The sequence below is a fragment of the Heptranchias perlo genome, chromosome 34 (genome assembly GCF_035084215.1).
Source record: "Heptranchias perlo isolate sHepPer1 chromosome 34, sHepPer1.hap1, whole genome shotgun sequence".
Lineage (NCBI taxonomy): Eukaryota > Metazoa > Chordata > Chondrichthyes > Hexanchiformes > Hexanchidae > Heptranchias > Heptranchias perlo.
This window is the reverse complement of record NC_090358.1, coordinates 2951039-2971727: the sequence shown is the minus strand read 5'-3', so window position 1 is coordinate 2971727 and position 20689 is coordinate 2951039. Positions and strand designations below refer to the sequence as shown.

The following is a 20689-nucleotide window of genomic DNA, read 5'->3' as shown; positions in this document are numbered from 1 at the left end:
CAATTAGGACCTGAACCTACGTTTGACCATATTTTCATCTATTTCTTAAGGTCTCCTTGGACCTGTATTTTGCTGGGAAGGGGGAAGGCAGATTTCTCTTTGATACCACTAACACAAAATTAAAATCTCCCTATGGTTCTAATTGGGAGTGTCAGCTCGCTGGCGAGCTCTCTCACCCCTGAGTTAGTAGACTGTGGGTTCATAGTCCTACTGCAGGGATTTGACCGCATAATCTGGGCTAACACTTCAATGTAGCCCTGTGGGAGTGCTGTGTCTTTCAGATGCGATGTTAAACTGAGGTCCCATCTGGTTGTAAAAGATCCAAGAACTTCAGATTTGGGAACTTTTGAAGAATCGCATTAAGGCAAATTACTACATTTTAATTTTCTTATTTATGTTTTTATTATTATTTGAGAGTAAATGTGTTTCTTTTTGCCAGACTCTGCAACCAATGTTGGCACCTCACTCAATGAAATAGTTTTGCCATTGCTTTGTTCACTTTGATGCACTACATGCAATCTGACTTTTTCTTTAGGCGAGACATTTCATGGCATTAATAATAATGAGGTTTCTGAGTTTCAGTTTGGGGTTTATCTGCAGTTTGACTCTCCAACAGAGTTCTTTGTGCCTCCTAAATGATTTTGGGCATCCAGCTTTGCTCACTCAAGTCGTAATAATATATTTATATATGCAAATTGATCTCCCTTTGGCTAGTCATTACGCAACGCGATAATAACTAATAATAGAGCATCTGTTTGCTGTGTTATGGCTGGACGGAGCCCAGCCTGCCTTAGCTTGCTTGATGCTTCCTTCTCTCCCGTCCTAACCTTTGTTTTGGGGGGAGTGGGTCTCTGTGCTTTGTGCCCCCTCCCCGTGGAGGAGAGCGCCCGACGCCAAAGGACGTGGAGCAGCTCCAGTGTTCGTGGCCAAACCCCGTCTCACTCCGCTCCCTTTCGCCGGTCTGCGTGCTAATAAAGGGAGATTTATGCAGAACCGTATCCGAGGGTTGTGCAGAGGCGCTGCAGGGAGGGAACAAATTAAAGCCAGTGCTGTCGGTGCTATCATTATGCAGCATTCGGCAGGCAGCAAGGACAATAGGAAAAAGCAGAAAGCGGATAAAAATGCAAATACAGGCAACTGCAATAAAATGGCTTAAAACCCTGGGATGCACAGCGGGCAAATCAGTCATTATTTATTTGATGCAATTAAAAAAAAGAAGAGATTTCCCCGCACGAATTGCAGAAGTTTCTCTCCATAATTCAGGCTGCGACCCTCTCCATTCACCCCACTGGAGAGACTCCCTTCCCCGGCCAGGTTATCCGCGGGGAAACCACCCAGCACCCGCCCCCCTCGCCTGCTATTGGCTCATCCTCCGATCCTTTGGACCCGCCCTCCTCCTCCTTCTAGCTCGGGATTGGTGAGAGCCGACGCCAGTCACGGGAGGTTGCGCGGTGATTGGTGGAGCGGGCTGTCGGTCACGGCGGCCGAGGCCCCGCCCACCCACCCTCCCTGATCGGATACTTTTTTTTTTGGGTCGCCGCTACTTTGATGTTTATTAAAAGCCCCCGCAGCAGCTGCAGGAAAAGGGGGGCAATGAGGAGCGGGCTCGGCCACAGGGAGCCCATCCCAGCGGGAACAAGGGGCTGAAACCTGCGGGAGGAGGCAATAAAATAAATAAAAAAACAATTAAAATTAAAAAACCTCGAAAAATAACAATTCGCTCCTTTTCGTTTTGTTTCTCGATACCATAAAAACCAGTGAAAGATGCTGAGCAGGTTGAGGAGCGGCAGCACCAGGAACCTGGACCGGGAGCTCGATTGCACCGTCAGGCTGCTGGACGATTCCGAGTATCTCTGCACGATCCAGGTTAGTTCCATCCTGGGAGATGTGTGTCTGTGATGGGGACACGGACACGGGCAGTAGCTTTTGATTTAATTTGCAAGATGCGAACCGGGTGTGTCTGTGAAACACTTTGCGCCTTTTGTAACTGCATGTATATTTTGCTGGTGTATGTGTGTGTGTTTTATATATATATATATATATCTCAGTTATTGTGTGTACACCATAGAACAGCTGTCTTGCCTGCTCTGTCAAGGGCTCACCTATTAACTGAGTGAGATCACGGTCATCTCAAAGCCTGATTGTATTTAGCAGAAATGTGCTTAACTTTTTTTTGATCGAATGTTGGTCCCCACACCATCCTTCTAATGGTTGTCGTAATGAAGGTTGAGCGAAGTGGGGTTATTTTGCTTTAGTGCAGAACACCCGAGTTTGGGGGAGGGGGGCGTCACTTATATTACCATCTGTGTAAAATGCCTCTCTCGTAGCAATGGTCAGTCAATACTAAGGCTCCCTTTATTCCTCGTCTTGCTGTCGGTAATCATGCTATATATATATATATATATATATGGGATGGGGGGGTTTGTATCTCAGTACTAGGGAATGGAGGGATGGTCCAAACAGTGACAACTCCTGGAGGACTGGCTGGTGACGAGAAGCAAATCAAGCCAAGATGAGTAAGAAATCTGGGTTTTACAAGTATGGTGATTCCAATCCTATAAAGGGGCAAAAAAGGATGTATTTCTTTCTGAATGGGTGCCTCTTGTACAGGCTAATTTAAGACACTTCCTTGCACCACTATTTAATGCTGGAATACCCAGTGTCTTTATGTTACTACTACGATGATTGTCCATCAACACCCTTTCCATCTCCTCCTCCCCTTCCAAAAACAAGCAGATGGATGTTGGCAGTCTCTCGAATGAGCATGCATGAACTACCTTAATGGAAATTATTTTGGTGAAATAAATTTTATCCTCGGTGTGAAGGGTCGCCACACATGGACCTGCTGTTGGCAGAAGCTCGGTCAAGTAAGAACCCGGATCTTTCTGCATTAAAGGAGCATTGTTGCCGGGTAAAGCGTCTTACGTAATGTTTTACGAGGGATGTAGTAAGATCCCTGTGGTGGTGACACATGGCCGTGCCGCTGATCGTATCCCCTTGCTGTAAACGATAAACGCCTTGAGTAAAAACCAAGTGAAACGCTGCAGTGTAAAAGTTGGCGCTGCAGCAGATCGAGTTTGTGGCATTGTAAATCAAAAACAACAACAACAATGTGCATTTATATAGCGCCTTTAAATGTAGTAAAACATCCCAAGCCCCTTCACAGGAGCGATTATCAGACAATATCTGACATCGAGCCACATAAGGAGATATTAGGACAGGTGACCAAAAGCTTGGTCAAAGAGGTAGGTTTTAAGGAGCATCTTAAAGGAGGAGAGAGAGGCGGAGAGGTTCAGGGAGGGAATTCCAGAGCTTAGGGCCGAGGCAGCTGAAGGCACGGCCGCCAATGGTGGAGCGATTAAAATCGGGGCTGCGCAAGAGGCCAGAATTGGAGGAGCGCAGAGATCTCAGAGGGTTGTAGGGCTGGAGGAGGTTACAGAGATAGGGAGGGGCGAGGCCATGGAGGGATTTGAACACAAGGATGAGAATTTTAAAATCTGGAGGAGGTTACAGAGAAGTGAATCCACTCCAGCGGGCAACACGCCGTGCCCTCTGAGGAGAGTTTTTGGACCGGATAATTCTAGGGTTTCTCTGTTACAATGAGAACAGCCCTTTAAAAAGGACAGCAACCGCATGTAATTTGGAGAAAGAAGCCAGCAAAGGACATCTGCGAGCAACCCAGAAGAATGTCACCTTTGCTGCTATTGTGTTGACGTGTTTCTGTGTGAAGCTGCTGAGCATGTGCGTTATTAATCCATGCTGCAGTCTCCGTCACAAAAGTCATGCTGTAGTGTGAGCTCATGATGGCTCACTTTGTAGGTGCACCGCCAAGAATGGAACTCAGCCCATTTGGACTGGGAATGTCTCTAATTCAGCCTCCAGGCTGTGCTGAGATCTAGGAACAGGAGTAGGCCATTCCACCATTGAGCCTGTTCCAGCATTCAGTTAGATCATGGCTGATCTGTGTCTTAACTCCATTTAATCGCCTTGGTTCCGTAACCCTTAATACCCTTACCCAACAAAAATCTATCAATCTCAGTTTTTACATTTTCAATTGACCCCCCCCCCCGGTCTCAGCAGCTTTTTGTGGGAGAGAGTTCCAGATTTCCACTCCCCTTTGTGTGAAGAAGTGCTTCCTCACATCACCCGGCCTGGCTCTAATTTGAAGGATATATCTCTGATCACAGGACCGGTGTGACATTTGGCCCCAGGGTTTTATTCCAAATTCTGCTCTAGGTGTCCAGCCACCGGCCCCCTGCTGAAAACCGCTCGTGCATCTGGGCCGTGCGAGGAAAGGAACTGGTTCAGCCGCGATGGCTCCTCGCCATTGAACAGTCTGCCGACACTCAATATCGTACCTGACACGGGAAGAATGACCACTAACACGAGAGAACGTTTGCTCCTGGGAGGAAATCGGAGTTTGGGGAAAGTGGTGTTGTCATCAAGACGTTTGCCAGGCCTAAAGCTGTTGAAGTCACAAGGACAAGCCGTCTGTTACTAACTCGCACCAAGTCCTGTTCACCCTGTCACCCCCTGTGCTCGCTGACCTACATCGTCTCCTGGTCCGGCAACACCTCGAACTTAAAATTCTCATCCTCCACCATTGGCGGCCGTGCCTTCAGCTGTCTGGGCCCCAAGCTCTGGAATTCCCTCCCTAAACCCCTCCGCCTGTCTAGCTCTCTCTCCTCCTTTAAGACGCTCCTTAAAACCTACCTCTTCACCTGTCCTAATATCTCTTTATGTGGCTTGGTGTTAATGTTTGTCTGATAATCACTCCTGTGTAGTGCCGTGAGACGTTTTACGATGTTAAAGGTGCTATATAAATGCAAGTTGTTGTTACAGATGGGGGGTGGTGGGGAAAAGGTGCGAAAAGAATATTAGGCACATCAGTGCTCGTCTTGTTCACTGGACAGTGTAACCTCGCACACTGATCTAGTGAACCACTCGTGTGAATCATCACTATGTGAACTTAACTAATATCCCCTCCCCCACTGATACGCCCTTCCTCCTTCAGGAACTTTTCCAATCCCTTTTTAAAGGAATGTCGCCAACCCATACTAGGTAATTTTTTCTTGTTTTATTTCCTCAATAAGTTAAGTAGCTGGTGGACTCATTAAGGTTTTTGAAGGACAGATACTAATTAATTCCAAGTAACTGGAAGGGGCTGAAATTGCCACTGCATAATTAAAATCCCAATCATACCAGTTTTCAAAAACCAATAATAACAGAATTGCAAAATGAATCTTGTCATTTCCCCCACCCCAGCGATGGAGATTTATTAATCCACATGGGGCAGCTTTCTGAAGAACCTCTTGTTCAGTTTTCTATCATGATCGCTATTGTTTTGGGGACTTTATCCAAAACAATTAGATGGTGCAGTTGTTAAGGGTTTTACGCATCATTTATATTGACATGTTAGGGAGTATTTCTCAAGGTTATTTGCTACGCTCTGTACAGAAATGGACTTCAAGGGCAGGTACACAAGTAGAGAGGTTTCCTGTGTTGTCGCCGGGCTCATTAACTCATCGGTGCGAACACACTTTGGGAAGAATCACGGCTAAGGTAATATGCTTCATTTCTGTGCCAGTACAACTCAAAATATTCTGTCTCCGCCTCGCTACCTGACTCTCCTCCTTTAAGACTCTCCTCCTTAAAACCTACCTCTTTGACCAAGCTTTTACTCACCAGTCCAAACATCTCATTACGTGGCTGTCAAATTGATAGATTTTTGTTAGCCCCATATCCCTTAACACCATTGGTTAAGGTGGGTATATGGAGTTAGATCACAGATCAGCCATGATCTCATTGAATGGAGGAACAGGCTCGAGGGGCTGAATGGCCTCCTCCTGTTTCTATGTTCCTGTGTCAAATTCTATCTGATAACGCAGCTGTGAAGTGCCTTGAGACGATTTTACTACCTTAAAGGCACCATATAAATGTAAGTTGTTGTTGTCAGGACACAGCCCAAGTTTGGAAGGACAAGATCTATAAGTGTTACTGCTGAGTATTTTTCATAGTTGAAGAGGGCACAGTGTGAAAATTTCAGATGCCTTCTATTACACTTTGCTGAAATCCTAATGATGCCATTGATAATGGTGACTCTTTCGTTATGTCTTTGGATGTGACTCATGCAGCCGTGTTCGAAAGTGGACTGTTACTGTCAGTATAACTCCAGTCAGGGCCTGACCTGACTGCAGAGGGAGTGCTATCGGACTCCCTGTTGGAGGCTACCTCACACCATATGGCTACAATACTACACGGAATATAACTCCAGTGTTGTGTCAAAGTGTACTCAGGAGTCCCTTCAACTCCCACTTTATAAACATACTCAGAGTTGTTTTAAAAAGAAAGACTTGCATTTATATAGCGCCTTTCATGACCTTAGGATGTCCCAAAGCGTTCTACAGCCAATTAAGTACTTTTTGACGTGTAGTCACTGTTGTAATGTAGGAGACACGGCAGCCAATTTGCACACAGCAAGATCCCACAAACAGCAATGTGATGTCCAGATAATCTGTTTTAGTGATGTTGATTGAGGGATAAATATTGGCCAGGACACCTGGGAGAACTCCCCTGCTCTTCTTTAAAATAGTATCATCAGATCTTTTACGTCCACCTGAGCGAGCAGACAGGGCCTCGGTTTAACATCCCATCCGAAAGACTAGGTTGGGGAATCTAGGACTAGGGGACATTGCCTAAAAATTAGAGCCAGGCCTTTCAGAAGTGAAGTTAGGAAACACTTCTACACACAAAGGGTGGTAGAAGTTTGGAACTCTCTTCTGCAAACAGCAGTTAATGCTAGCTCAATTGTTAATTTTAAATCTGAGATTGATAGATTTTATGTTAACCAAAGGTATTAAGGGATATGGGGCTAAGGAGTTAGATCACAGATCAGCCATGAACTCATTGAATGGAGGCTAAATGGCCTACTCGTGTTCCTATGCCAGCACCTCTGACAGTGCAGCACTCCCTCAGTACTGTACTGGGAGTGTCAGCTTGGATTTTGTGCTCAAGTCTCTGGAGTGGGATTTGAACCCATGACCTTCTGACTCCAAGCCGAGAGTGCTGCCCACTGAGCCACAGCTGATGTTTTTGAGAGAGCTTGCAGTTTTGTCCTCGCTTTCAATACGTTTAAAATGTAACGACCGGGAGCATGCCGAGAAACCGGCTAGCTCCGAGCTCTTTCCCCACCACTAGCACCTGATTGGGAGCCGGGCGGTCGGTATAAGCATAGTACTGCCTGGCAGGAGCTGATACTGTCGCTACTCATCTCTCACCAGTCGGCAATGTATAAATGCAGCCCAACTTTCAAATTGTGATCAGTGCGTAGGGTTCATTGGAGGTTCTACAGTGAAATGCTTAGAAGTTATAAAACGGAAACAGGCCATTTGGCCCAACCAGTCCGTGTCAGTGTTTGCCCACAACGCGAGCAAATAGTTCTAATCACATTTACCCAGCCTGCCCCCATATTCCTTCAACTTCTATTCCTTCGCCCACCTATCCAATCTTTCTTGAATGTTGACATAGTTTCTGCCACAACCACTAACCCTGGCAATAAATTCCATGACCTCACAGCTCTGCGTGACGAGGTTTCCCCTGCTCTCTGTTCTAAATCTCTTACATTTAATCTTGTATCAATGCCCCTTCGTTCTTGTGCCCACAGCAGCTCTCGGTTATATAATTTCATTATAATTGACAAAATAGGAACAGGAGGAGGCCATTCAGCCCCTATAGCCTCTTCCACCAGTCTATTAGATCATGGCTGATCTGTGCCTCGACTCCACTTACCCACCTTTGATCTATATCCCTTGGTACCCTCACCCAATAAAAATCTGCCAATCTCCGTCTTTAAAATTTCAATTGCACCCCAGCCTTTTGGGGAAGAGAGTTCCAAATTTCCACTATCCTTTGTGGAAAAAATGTTTCCTGACTTCACTCCCAAATGGCCTGGCTCTAATTTTAAGGTTATGCCCCCTTGTTTTCGATTCCTCCACCAGAGGTAATAATTTCTCTCCATCTACCCTATCGAATCCCTTTATCATTTTAAACACATCAGTTAGATTACCTCTCTACCTTCTAAACTCAAGGGAACACTAGCCAAGTTTATGCAACTTGTCTTTGTGATTTAACCCTTTTTAGCCCAGCAGTCATTCTGGTGAATCTGCACTGTACCCCCTCCAAGGCCAATATAACCTTCCTGACTTGTGCCCAAAACTGAATGCAGTCTCCAGATGGAGTCTGACCCTAAGGCTCTGTACAAATGAAGCATCAATTCCTCACTTTGTATTCTGGCCCCCTTGGGATAAAGGCCAATATTCCATTAGCCTTTTTGATTACTTTTTGTACCTGTGCACTAGCTTTTAGTGATTTGTGTACCTGGGCACCCAAATCTCTGCTCCTCCACAGTTCCTAGATTTAAGAAAATATTCCGATTTGTTTTTCCTGGATCCAAAGTGGATCCAAGAAAAGGCATCATGTGAAAGATGTGACAGCTCATATAGGCCGCCAATTCTGCCAACCCCGAGTATGTTCATTTTCTTCCTTTCAGCACAGGACGGCCACACTGTCTAGGCAAAATACAGGGTTAATTTGTGAATGGTGGGTCCTCGCTCCTTTTACAGTGTTACTTCGAGTCTACAGCACAGAAATAGGCCATTCGGCCCAACAGGTCTATGCTGGCATTTATGCTCCATACGAGCCTCCTCCCTCCCCACTTCATCTAACCCTATCAGCATATCCTTCTATTCTTTTTTCCCTCTTATCTAGCTTCCCCTTAAATGCATCTATGCTAATTGCCTGTACTACTCCTTGTGGTAGCATGTTCCACTGTCTGGGTAAAGAAACTTCACCTGAATTCTCTATTGGATTTATTAGCAACTATTTTATATTTATGACCTCTATTTTTGGACTCCCTCACAAGTGGAAACATTTTCTCTACGTCAACCCTATCATTATCTTAAAGGCCTCTATCAGGTCACCCCTCAGCCTTCTCTTTTCTAGAGAAAAGAGCCCCAGCCTGTTTAATCTTTACTGATAGGTATAAGCTCTCAGTTCTGGTATAATCCTTGTGAATCTTTTTTGCACCCTCTCCAATGCCTCTATACCCTTCCTATAATATGGAGAGCAGAACTGTGGCTTCCGATAGACAGATGGGAATGATTTGGAATCTGTGACCAGAAGAATGAATGGGCTGTTGTGATATGTGAACTGACAGACAAGAATGAGTAGGGTTTGTGTAAGGGCATCCTGCAAAGGTGCTACTGGAAGGGAGTATTTCCTCCTTCCTGATTCAGCTCCAATTAAATTGGATTCATCCGTCATTTATTGTGACACATTTCATGTGGGGTATAATATTTTTCCACACCTAGTTCCTGGCTAACCTTTCACTCACTCGCTGTAACTTTACATATCACTGCTTGTGGGACTTTTAGATTTCAGGCTTAATCCTCTTTGTGATCTAACAGGAGAATGATCTGTAGAATCGGATTGGCTCTTTAATAGATTTAGGGGAGCGGACTGTTTGACAGATACCCCTTGATGTAGCTCAAGATAAAGATGGGACTCTCTACACATATTTTACGACAGCAATAAATCGAATTATTGATGCTGCGAATCTGTTGAGAATCCTGGTTGGAAATTACATAAAAATTACAACATGGAATTAGGCCATTCGGCCCAACCAGTCCATGTTGGTGTTTATCCTTCACGTGAGCAGCATCCTAATTCCATGTGCCTACACTGTCCCCATGTCTCTTCACCATCCCCCCAACACTTTCCTTCAACCACCTATCCAACCCATTGTTAAATGTTGACATGGTCTCTGCTTTTATCACTAACTCCGGGAGCGCAGTCCACAGCTTCACAATCCCACGTGTTTCTCCTGCTCTCTGTCCTAAATCCCTTACATTTAATCTTCTATCTGTGTCCCCTCGTTTTGTACCCCTTCAACCACTGGAAACAGTGGGGGTAATTTTCAACTTTGTCACATGGGCAGTTACCTGGCAGAGCAGATTGCAAGATGAAGGTGGAGTGGGACTAATCGGATAGCCCTTTCAAAGAGCCGGCACTGGCACGATGGGCCAAACGGCCTCCTTCTGTGCTGTAAGATTCCATGATTGTGACAAAAATGAATGTGTAAGATTTAGCTCAGTGTGCGTTTCGTTAATTCTGTCACAGCACATAACGGGAAAACCATTTTCACCACAACTCATGTTAGTACAATTGTTCCCGAATCAGTAGTTATTTTCAGACAGGTGCTTGAGGGGGGAATCAAACCATTCAGCTCAAACACAAACACCTTATGTGGTTTTTTTTTTCCCCAAATATATTTTTGATTGGCAGCTCTTCCTGAATTGGTCAGCCAGTTATTTAAATTGGCTGGGTCTCGGCCACTTGTTTGAAGGTAAATATAAGCCTATCTATTTCAAATCAGAGAGTCTGTCTGCAGCCTCTGAAGAGAGGCCAGATAGTTTCATCGGATGGTGGGAAAAGGAGAAGATCTGCATCGTAAGGATGTCACTTCGATCATAGTTTGTCACGGCCTGTCATGATCTGTTTATTATTTTCCACAGCATGAGGAACTAGCTAAACTTAACTACAGGCTGTCTTACCATTACTATTTGCTTGTTTTTTTTTACTGTTTAGTGTGTTTGATTGACAGTTAAAGCCTAAGGCAAGGTCTAGTGTAGCCTTATTCAAGGAACATAGGAACAGGAGGAGGCCATTCAGCCCCTCAAGCCTGTTCCACCATTCAGTTAGATCACGGCTGATCTGTATCTTAACTCCATATACTTGCCTTGGTTCCGTAACCCTTAATACCCTTGCCTATCAAAACTTTATTAATCTCAGTTTTGAAATTTTCAGTTGACCCCCAGCCTCAACAGCTTTTATGGGGGAGAGAGTTCCAGATTTCCACTCCCCTTTGTGTGAAGAAGTGCTTCCTGACATCACCCCTGAACGGCCTGGCTCCAATTTTAAGGTTATGCCCCCTTGTTCTGGGCTCACCCACCAGAGGAAATAGTTTCTGTCCATTCACCCTATCAAAACTTTTGATCATTTTAACCAACCTTAATTAGTTCACCCCTTAATCTTCTATACTCAAGGGGAGACAAGCCGATATTCTGCTGCTTTCTGAAGACTTGATATATCACGTGAGAGGATGTGATCAAACATGTAGCTGAAATTTACTGTGGAGGTTCTCTCTCTGTTCCCTGTGCATGTTAGACATTTACCTGGATAAATGGGCAAGTGGAAACAGTCATGGAGTGAGGGCTCACTTAGGAGAATAGTCTGAAACTTGGAAATTAAAAATATTTAAAGTGGAAAAGAGTAAAGAAATTCCAAAGACTAGCCTTAAGCTCTGAAGCACCTTGTATGTCCCGTTTGTGGGAAGGAACATGGAACTGTTCTGCCAGATCTGTACTAGGGTCAGGGTTAGGTGCGTGTTATTGTTAATATGAATCGCACTGTGAGAACCATATTCTGTTCATTCACGCATTCCGTTCATTCACATATTGCGTGTGAAATAAACCAGTTTGTTGGTTTACTGACGGCCTCATCTCACTAGATTGCTTTTCACTCTGCCTCCCATAAAGGAAGGAGGTTGCACAGGCCGTATGTATGAGATCCAGTAAACGTAACAAGGGCTCTGTTGCCATGATTCCTGGGTCATGCTATCATCTAATCAGATGCTGGGCAGTAAAAGGGATCTCCAGATCATAAGGACGCGAGGTCCGCTTACATTGAGCCCGATGGAATATATACTGAGGGTCCGTGAATTTGTAACAGCCCACTAATATTGTCAGCAGTGATATCCAGGCTATAACCTGTGTCTTTAGGGGTTTTGCAGCCTGGGTTCATATTATTGCTACTATCCCAATTTCCTCCACGTGGTGAATCCCTGGAATTGTCCATGGCACAGGATGGAAAGAGGTTTGGTTTCAGGTATGTTTGTTGGGATGGGGCCGTGTGCTGGAATTTGGGGTTAAACCTGTGCTTCTCCCACTGTAGCTGAGTTCCTGTTAACTATGGATATCATTGAGTGAAGCCCGTTCTGGAGAGCCAGAGGCCTGGGAGCAGGTCAATAGCCTACAGCTAGAGAAAAGGGAGGAAGGAATAACTTGTACTTTCCTTCACACACAGATAAAGTTACACCCGTTGCTCAAACCCTCCTCCGTGCCTTTGTAACATCCAGACTCCATTATTCCAATGTTGTCCTGGCCGGCCTCTCACCTTCCACCCTCCATAAACTTCAGCTCATCCAAACCTCTGCTGCCCGTATCCTAACTCGCACCAAGTCCCGTTCAGCCATTACCCCCTGTGCTTGCTGACCTACATTGGCTCCCGGTCCACCAATGCCTCGATTTTAAAAATTCTCATCCTTGTGTTCAAATCCCTCCATGGCCTCGCCCCTCCCTATCTCTGTAACTTCCTCCAGCCCTACAACTCTCCAATTCTGGCCTCTTGCGCATCCCCCGATTTTTCATCGCTCCACCATCGGCGGCCGTGCCTTCAGCTGCCTAGGCCCTAAACTCTGGATTTCCCTCCCTAAACCTCTCTGCCTCTCTCTCTCCTCCCTTAAAACACTCCTTAAAAAAATCTACCTCCTTGACCAAAGAGGTTAATATCTCTTTATGTGGCTCGGTGTCAAATTTTGACTGATAATCGCTCCTGTGAAGCCCCTTGGTCTGTTTTGCTACATTAAAGACGCTGCATAAATGCAAGTTGTTGTTGGGCAGATCACTATCCAGACTCCTCTAGAAAATGTGACATTGGTTGAGAATAGGGTTGGGCTTCCCATTGGTGAATAACATGTCAACGTTCACTGCCTGGGTTTGCATAACAAATGGCCACTCGGGGTGAGATGCTGAAGGGGCAGCCGTGGAACCAGAATCCACTGAGAGCCAGTGTCACCAGGAGGGAAGGGGAGAAGCCACGGGGGAGTGAAGAACCGAAACGGGTAATTAAATTTAGTTGGAAATAATTTCCGCAGATCCACGATTGCTTTTCAATTTGTGTTGTTCCAGTTTGCATTTTGAATCTTTTCCAGAAAATTCTTGGTGAGGATTTTTTTTTTGTGAAAGGGTTTATTTTTTTTTTCCAAGCCAAGTCGAACTCTGCTACTCCCAGAATCTGGGCTTTGTGCTTCCTCTGTGTGAGCCAGATCGTTTCGAGGTCAAGGTTACTCGCAAGTCTTGCTCCCATTATTAACTCTTCCTCCCCACTTTCCCCCCTCCTCCCGACAAAGCACAAAAGCAGCCCTCAAGGAAAGCAGTTAAAATTCAAGACTAAAAATATCACACAAGATGTCACAGATATTCCCCAAAAGCTCCTTTTTAATTTCAAATTTTGAAAAAACCATTTTGTGTCCTAATCCCTCGTGTCGATCCAACACAATATAACGAGCATCGGATTGGAAAACCTTTTGTCTGATTAATCTGTCGTTCCCCTCCCCCGCGCACTTGCCCCCCTCTCCCTCCCCGAGCTTATGATTTCACTCAGTCATTGTCCGTCCTCTAATAGCTTTCCCCACAGCTGTTTCTCTCCCAGTCAGTGTTTTACTGCGATCACTGGTTCCATCCGAGGCGTTAGATTGCAGCCCTCCCCTTCGACTTAATAGCACAACTCAAGAAAGAAATCGGAGCAGTAAACAGCTTTAAAAAGGTGCAGTCATTCACTAGTGCAGAATTTAAATCAACAGAACTTGAGGTTCTGCAGAGAGCAAACTCGATATCAGAAGATAAGGGCAAATCTTGCAGGATGCTGGCCAGAACGATACAAAGTTTTGTCCTTTGTGCTTTGTTGTTAATGCCCAGTCTCGAGCCATCTGGATCTCCGGGTTTGTTCATGAATATATAGGTCACCAAAAATATTGTGCTAATCAGCTGGTCGAACGTAATGGCATCTTAAGTAGTGAGCCACCACCTATTTCAAGATGTTCAACAATAAAAGAAAGATCTTTCATTTATGTAGTGCCTTTCATGACCACAGGACGTCCCAAAGTGCTTGATAGCCAATGACTAGCACTTACCAGGCAGCTCGGCTATTAAGGATTAAAAATGTGTCAGAGACAAATGCTTTCTGTTCTCATTCTAGTAAATCTCTTCTGCGCCCTCTCCAAGGCCTTCACATCTTTTCTGAAGTGCGGTGCCCAGAATTGGACACAATACTCCAGTTGTGGCAGATTCAATCACAGCCTCCGAAAGGGATCTAAATAAGTACTCGAAAAGAAAAAATTTGCAAGGCTACGGGGAAAGGGCGGGGGAGCGGGGACTAACTGGATTGCTCTTCCATAGAGCCGGCGTGGACTCGATGGGCCGAATGGCCTCCTTCCGTGCTGTAAACTTTCTGTGATTCCATAATTCCTCTGGTTCACCTTACTGTGACAACGCATGGTGCAGGTAGCATGGATACGGCATGTTTTATCTTCACTCTGCTAGTTACATTTTTTTTTTAAAAAGTAGGAAATCTCACAAACTAAATGTAACAACAAATCTCCCCCGCCCCCCCCTGCAACAATACTGGTGGGGAGAGGGAGCAGGTGATGAAGGGAAATCAAAACTCATTACAGTACTATATGGGGGGGGGGGAATTGCTCCTCGTTGCATCTATTTTCGGGACATAAAATGGGGGCAATGGGGACCAATTTCAAAGCACAATGTCCCACGCCCTATCTGTGCCTGGGGTATGGGCAGTGCCATATTGGTGAAGGAGCCTTCCTGCGCGACCTGCCTTAAATAGCTGTTAGGCCCCTTGTAAATGTAAATGAGAGGTCTAACAACAACTTGCATTTATATAGTGCCTTTCACTTGGTAAAAACGTCCCAGGGCACTTCACCGGAATGTAATGGGGCAAAATTTGACACCGGGCCACATAAGGAGATATAAGGACAGGTAGGAGGTAGGTTTTAAGGACATCTTAAAGGAGGAGCGAGAGGCAGACAGGTTTAGGGAGGAAATTCCAGAGCTTAGGGTCAAGGCAGCTGAAGGCACGGCCGCCAATGGTGGAGTAGTGGAAACCGGGGAGTCACGAGGCCAGATGGAGGAGCGCAGAGATCTCGGTGGGTTGTAGGGCTGGAGGAGATTACAGAGATAGGGAGGGGCGAGGCCGTGGAGGGATTTGAACAGGGGGAACCTCCAAGAAATTCGGCAGAGCGGAGCAGAACATAGTGCTCCTCTTGTCTCGACAGAACTACTGCTTTAGCCTGTGCTGGGACCCCCCTCCCCCAGTTCTACCGGCACTGTGCGGAGTCGGGAGGAGCAGGAGTGCTCAAGTTGGATCACAGCAAATGGCCGAGCTGCCTCAGGCAACAGGCCACTGGAAGCTCGCCACTATTATTGCAACGAGGCCCAGTTTCTGTCGAGCCTCCGGACCCCCTGGTTCAGGCTCACACTGGAAATTCGAAAAACGGGCCGTGACAAAGTTCTAACCCAATTGCGTGAAGATTTGAGCCAAGAGGGTATTTCCTCGTGAGGTTATTGGGGGACAGTCCTATTGTTCATTGTGGCCCCCTCGCCGCCCGTGCATCTGTAAAATGAGAACTAGGGTGTTAAGGTGTTTACAATCCTTTTTATTGGCTTGTTAACAACACAGTTGATGCAAGACTCCCGTGAGAAGATTTGCAAAGGATCTGAGCACTGAGTGATGCTGAATGCTGGCTGGACCGCAGTATTTGCCAAATGCTAATAAGCCGCTGATTTACACACATTCTTTCTCTGAAATCTCTGTGTCCTTTCTTTGGCAACTCGCAGGGACTTTAACCCTTTTGGTGCAGAGAGAGAGAGAAAGACTTTGACAGCTTGTTCGAGCTGGTTTCTGTTTAAAAGAAACAAACTCCTTAACAACAGACTGAAGCTATGTGTCCAGAGAAATCTCTTGTGTTTTTTTTTTAGAAACAATTTATGAGATGTGTTTTTGGCTTGAGGCTGTTTGAAGTAAATATAAATCAATGTAAAACCAAAGGAACAACAGTCACTGGACTGCAAAGTATTTCACTGTGTGAAGGGCTTTGAGATGTTTCTGAGAAATGGTGTTTCAAAGAAAGAACGAACTTGCATTTCTATAGCGCCTTTCACAACCTCGTGGATGTCCCAAAACGCTATACAGCCAATGAAGTACTTTTGTAATGTAGGAAACTTGGCAGCCAATTTGCGCACAGCAAGATCCCACAAATAGCAATGATCAGATAATCTGTTTTTTAGTGGTGTTGATTGAGGGATAAATATTGGCCAGGACGCCCCTGCTCTTTGAATAGAGCCCATGGGATCTTTTACGTCCACCTGAGAGGGCAGATGGGGCCTCGGTTTAACGTCTCGTCTGAAAGACAGCAGCTCTGACAGTGCAGCGCTCCCTCAGTACTGCATTGGGTGTGTCGGCCTAGATTTTGTGTTCAAGTCTCTGGAGTTTGAACCATCAATCTTCTGACTCCGAGGCGAGAGTGCCACCCAGCTCGGCAACTAGACAATAAGTTGGACAAAATATGCAAGTGGGCTGAACAATGGCAGATGAAATTTAATACAATCATAGCATCATAGAAAGGTTACAGCACGGAAGGTGGCCATTCGGCCCATCGAGTCCACGCCGGCTCTCTGCAAGAATAATCCAGTTAGTCCCACTCCTTCACCCTTTCCCCGTAGCCCTGCAAATTTTTTCCATTCAAGGACTTATCCAGTTCCCTTTTGAAGGCCATGATTGAATCTGCCTCCTCCACCCCCTCAGGCAGTGCATTGATCATAACCACTCGCTGTGTTTTAAAAAAAAACGTTTTTCCTCATGTCACCTTTAGTTCTTTTGCCAATCACCTTAAACCTATGTCCTCTGGTCCCTGACCTTTCCACCAATGGGAACAGTTTCTCTCTATCTACTCTGTCTGGACCCTTCATGATTTTGAAAACATCTATTAAATATCCTCACAATCGTCTCTGTTCTAAGGAGAACAACCCCAGCTTCTCCAGTCTACAAGTGTAAAGTACAGCAAATAGGAAGGGAAGAAAAAAATGGATGACTGAAGTATTGCATGAATGGTGTTCAAATAACTAAGGGTGAAGTTGAAAGAAGTCTTAAAAGTTTTAGCGAGCTAAATTGTGCTGTGTAGCGCCCGTTGTTTCGGTGCTATACGGCCTCTCTGACATCCAAGATGGCATCTTGGATGCGCACGCTCGTTTCCAGCGTGACGTGCGCCGGACGCCATCTTGGTATAGGAGTTAGCGCAGGCGCAGATAACGAACGCTGGAATCATGTAAAGTAGGGAGAAAATGGCTTCAATCAGTGTGTAACGCTGATTTAAAGTGATAAGTCCCAAAATGGGGTCTAACACTCAAATCAATGCACAGTCTTAACCCCAACCATCTGAACGTGTCTTAGATTGCCTGGAGGACCTCCCACCAGCACTATTTAAAGGGACCATCCAGGATTTACAGGTTAGTGGCTGGATTATTGCTTCTGGCTGCTGAGACATTTGTAACTGTTTTTGGAAGGTCTCCTAGACTTGAACACTAGGACGCGGGGACATAGTCTAACTTTTAGAGCCAGGACGTGCAGGAGTGAAGTTAGGAAATGCTTCTACGTGCAAAGGGTGGGAGATGTTTGGAACACTCTTCTGCAGACGGCAGTTGGTGCTAGCTCACTTGTGAAAGTTAAATCTGAGATTGATAGATTTCTGTGAGCCAAGGGTATTAAGGGATATGGGGCTAAGGCAGGAATATGGAGTTAGGTCACAGGTCCACCATAATCTCATTGAATGGTGGAACAGGCTCGAGGGGCTGAATGCCACTGCCACTGGCTGCCTCCTGATATACGCTACCTTCTCCTGCAAGAAAGCGGGACGTGTGTCTGGGTGATGTGCCTGTCATGGTTGAACAGCTGCCAGTGTGTGTGGCCTGTGAGTTGTGGTAATGTGTAAGGGTGAGAGGAAGCATCTGGTTGGAAGAGTTGAGTACTGATGGAAAGAGTGAGTTTGTTGGTATGTGGGTGATGGGGGGAATAGTGCTTGGTGCAGTTGGTAGGAGACGTCACTTGACAGTTGACCTCACTCACCTTGACCACTTATGTCAAAGCATTGAACTTCCTGCCTGCCTGCGCAGGGATCACTGGGCACGGGGTGATAGTGCATCACACTACCCGCGCCCAAAAACAGTCCTTATCCAAGTTTTCCCCCATCGCAGATTCACACTGTGTCCAAACCCATGGAGAGTAGCAACCAACAAAGACAATGCCACAACAGAGTCCAGAGCAAGCCATGCTCAAACCGTTTAGTGCTCTGGTCAGACCTCGCCTTGAGGTACTGGGTTTGCTTTTCTCTGCCCTCGCCTGGCGTTAAGGGGAGTGGTAACGGCCTCAGAATGGAGGCGCTAACCCTACACCGGCTGCGTGTTGAAAGGGGGCCTACCGCCAGGTGTCCAAAGTGTCCGCCTGTTTCAGGCGACAGTCCTCTTTCAATCTGGAAATCGGGGTCCTGTGATGTAAACAGTACCCCGATTGCCGTTTTAGGTCGGAGCCTGCACCGTGCCCACTCTGGCCAGCTCCAGAAGGGGCCCTCGAAAGGTAAGAGCTGAATTACCTTCATGGGCCCCGGTCTATTCCAGTATTTATTTTAGACCAGTAGCACTTCATCTTGGTAATGGATGCTAAACAAAAAATCAGATTGTGTAAATGTCAGACTTTTTGTGCATTGATGCATTTGCGAGCTGGTGTGTAACACAGTTAACATGTTGGTATCAACGCTCTCACTGTTTACATTAATCCTCACTGACTTATATAGTCATTTCTGCACAGTTTCAGCAAGCTGACGGTAGAGATACTGGTTGTCAGGTTGTGGGAAGCCTGCGTTGAGATTCAGTGACACCTTTTACATAATGAATGCACGCCAGGGGAAAGATGACTCAGTAACACAAACAGCCAATTCAGTCCATGCAGATCAGGCCTGCGGTGAGACTACTGGTTATCCACATCGGCAAAGAGAAACCTCAAATATCGGAAATCTAAAGATAAAAACAGAAAGGCCTGAAAGAGAAGAAAAGATTAATGTTTGGTTAGAATCCTTCATTGAACAGCACTCTGTTACAATATCTGTGGGCTTTAGGGACCAGCAACGAATGCTGTTAAGGAAACCAACAGCTTACAACAACAACTTGCATTTATATAGCACCTTTAACATAGTAAAATCTCCCAAGGCGCTTCACGGGAGCGATTATCAGACAAAATTCAACACCGAGCCAAATAAAGCGATAATCAGGACAGGTGACCAAAACCCTTGGTCAAAGAGGTAGGTTTTAAAGAGCATCTTAACCGAGGAGAGAAAAACAGAGAGGTTTAGGGAGGGAATTCCAGAGCTTTAGGGCCTGGTCAACTGAAGGCACGGTCGCCAATGACGGGGGCGACTAAAATCCGGGATGCGCAAGAGGCCAGAATTGGAGGAGTGCAGAGATCTCGGAGGGTTGTAGGGCTGGAGGAGGTTACAGAGGTTGGGAGGGGCGAGGTCCTAAGCTCTGGAATTCTCTCCCTAAACCTCCCTGCCGCTCCTCTTTTAAGATGTTCCTTTAAACCTACCTTTTTGACCAAGCTCCTTACGTGGCTCGGTGTCAGATTTTGTTCGGAAACGCTCCTGTGCAGTGCCTCGGGACTACGTTTTACTACATTAAAGGCGCTATATAAATGCAAATTGTTGTTGTTGATTAATCCGGCACAATCACGTAGAGAACAGCACAGCTCGGAATTGCGATCCTCCTTTACTTCCAATGGGGTGAAGCTTAGCTCACTATTCACTTCACGTGTTAGTGCATTTAAAGCATTGGGTCATCTATTTTCCAATTAAATAGACATAAACAATGAACAGGATTACATAATGGCTAGGTGTTGGCATTGTCTCATTCACCTTTGGGTGCACAATTCCAATGTGACATTTCCATTCAATAAATCAAGTCTGCCGTGAACAACCAGCAACTCCAGGGTGTAAAGGTGTGGAAGGTGTGTGAGGGAGAGCAGAAATGAAGCATCCCTGACTTGAGGAATTGGGGTTTTGTACTTGTTATTGTGATAAATGTGTAACTCATTTGCCAAGAAATTTTATGCTTGGATCAGGATTTCTACAAGGTGAGAGATATAAATATCATTCAGAAATCCAACGTAAACAAAAGCAAGAGAAAGGTTATTGAACAAATTAAAAACTTTTTTTTGCACAAAGTGTGTCCTGGAATGTTCTGCTGTCTCCAGGTGTAATTTGACAGGTGTGCTAATTATGATGTGGCTGATAATTAAATACTGGATAATTAAGGATTTCTTTTTGACTTGATCAACAATTCTACAATGGATTGTATTTAGTGCATTGGGAGACGGCAGTAGGAATGAATGGGAAGGATATGGTCAGTTGGGATTCTATATAGTGGGAGCGAATAGAGAAGCCTCTGATCCATTGGGATTACAAGCAACGGGAGTGAATGGATGGGTTTTGGTCTGTTGGGATTCTTTGTAGTGGGAGTTAATTGGAAGGAGTCTGGTCCATTGGAATTCTATGAAGTGGGATTGGATGGGCAGAGATGTAGCCTATTGGGGTATTGTGGCCAATTCTGGGCACCAAAATTTAGGAAGGATGTCAAGGCCTTAGAGAGAGTGCAGAGGTGATTTACTAGAATGGTACCAGGGACACTGGACCTTCAGTTACATGGAGAGGTTGGAGAAGTTGGGATTGTTCTCC

The 20689-nt window shown here is 45.6% G+C and overlaps 1 protein-coding gene across 2 annotated transcripts in view; it reads left to right on the top strand.

Annotated features, from left to right (window-relative positions):
* The first annotated feature begins 1545 nt into the window (after window positions 1–1545).
* The window catches only part of LOC137301706 (novel FERM domain containing protein), a 187086-nt gene continuing 167942 nt past the window's right edge, over window positions 1546–20689 (top strand). The window contains exon 1 of one of the 2 annotated variants that reach the window (XM_067971285.1): window positions 1546–1866. In XM_067971285.1, the coding sequence (XP_067827386.1) occupies window positions 1765–1866 (102 nt within the window). In that variant the 5' untranslated portion in view covers window positions 1546–1764. The remainder of the gene's footprint in view (window positions 1867–20689) is intronic. The other variant, XM_067971284.1, reaches the window with a different exon arrangement.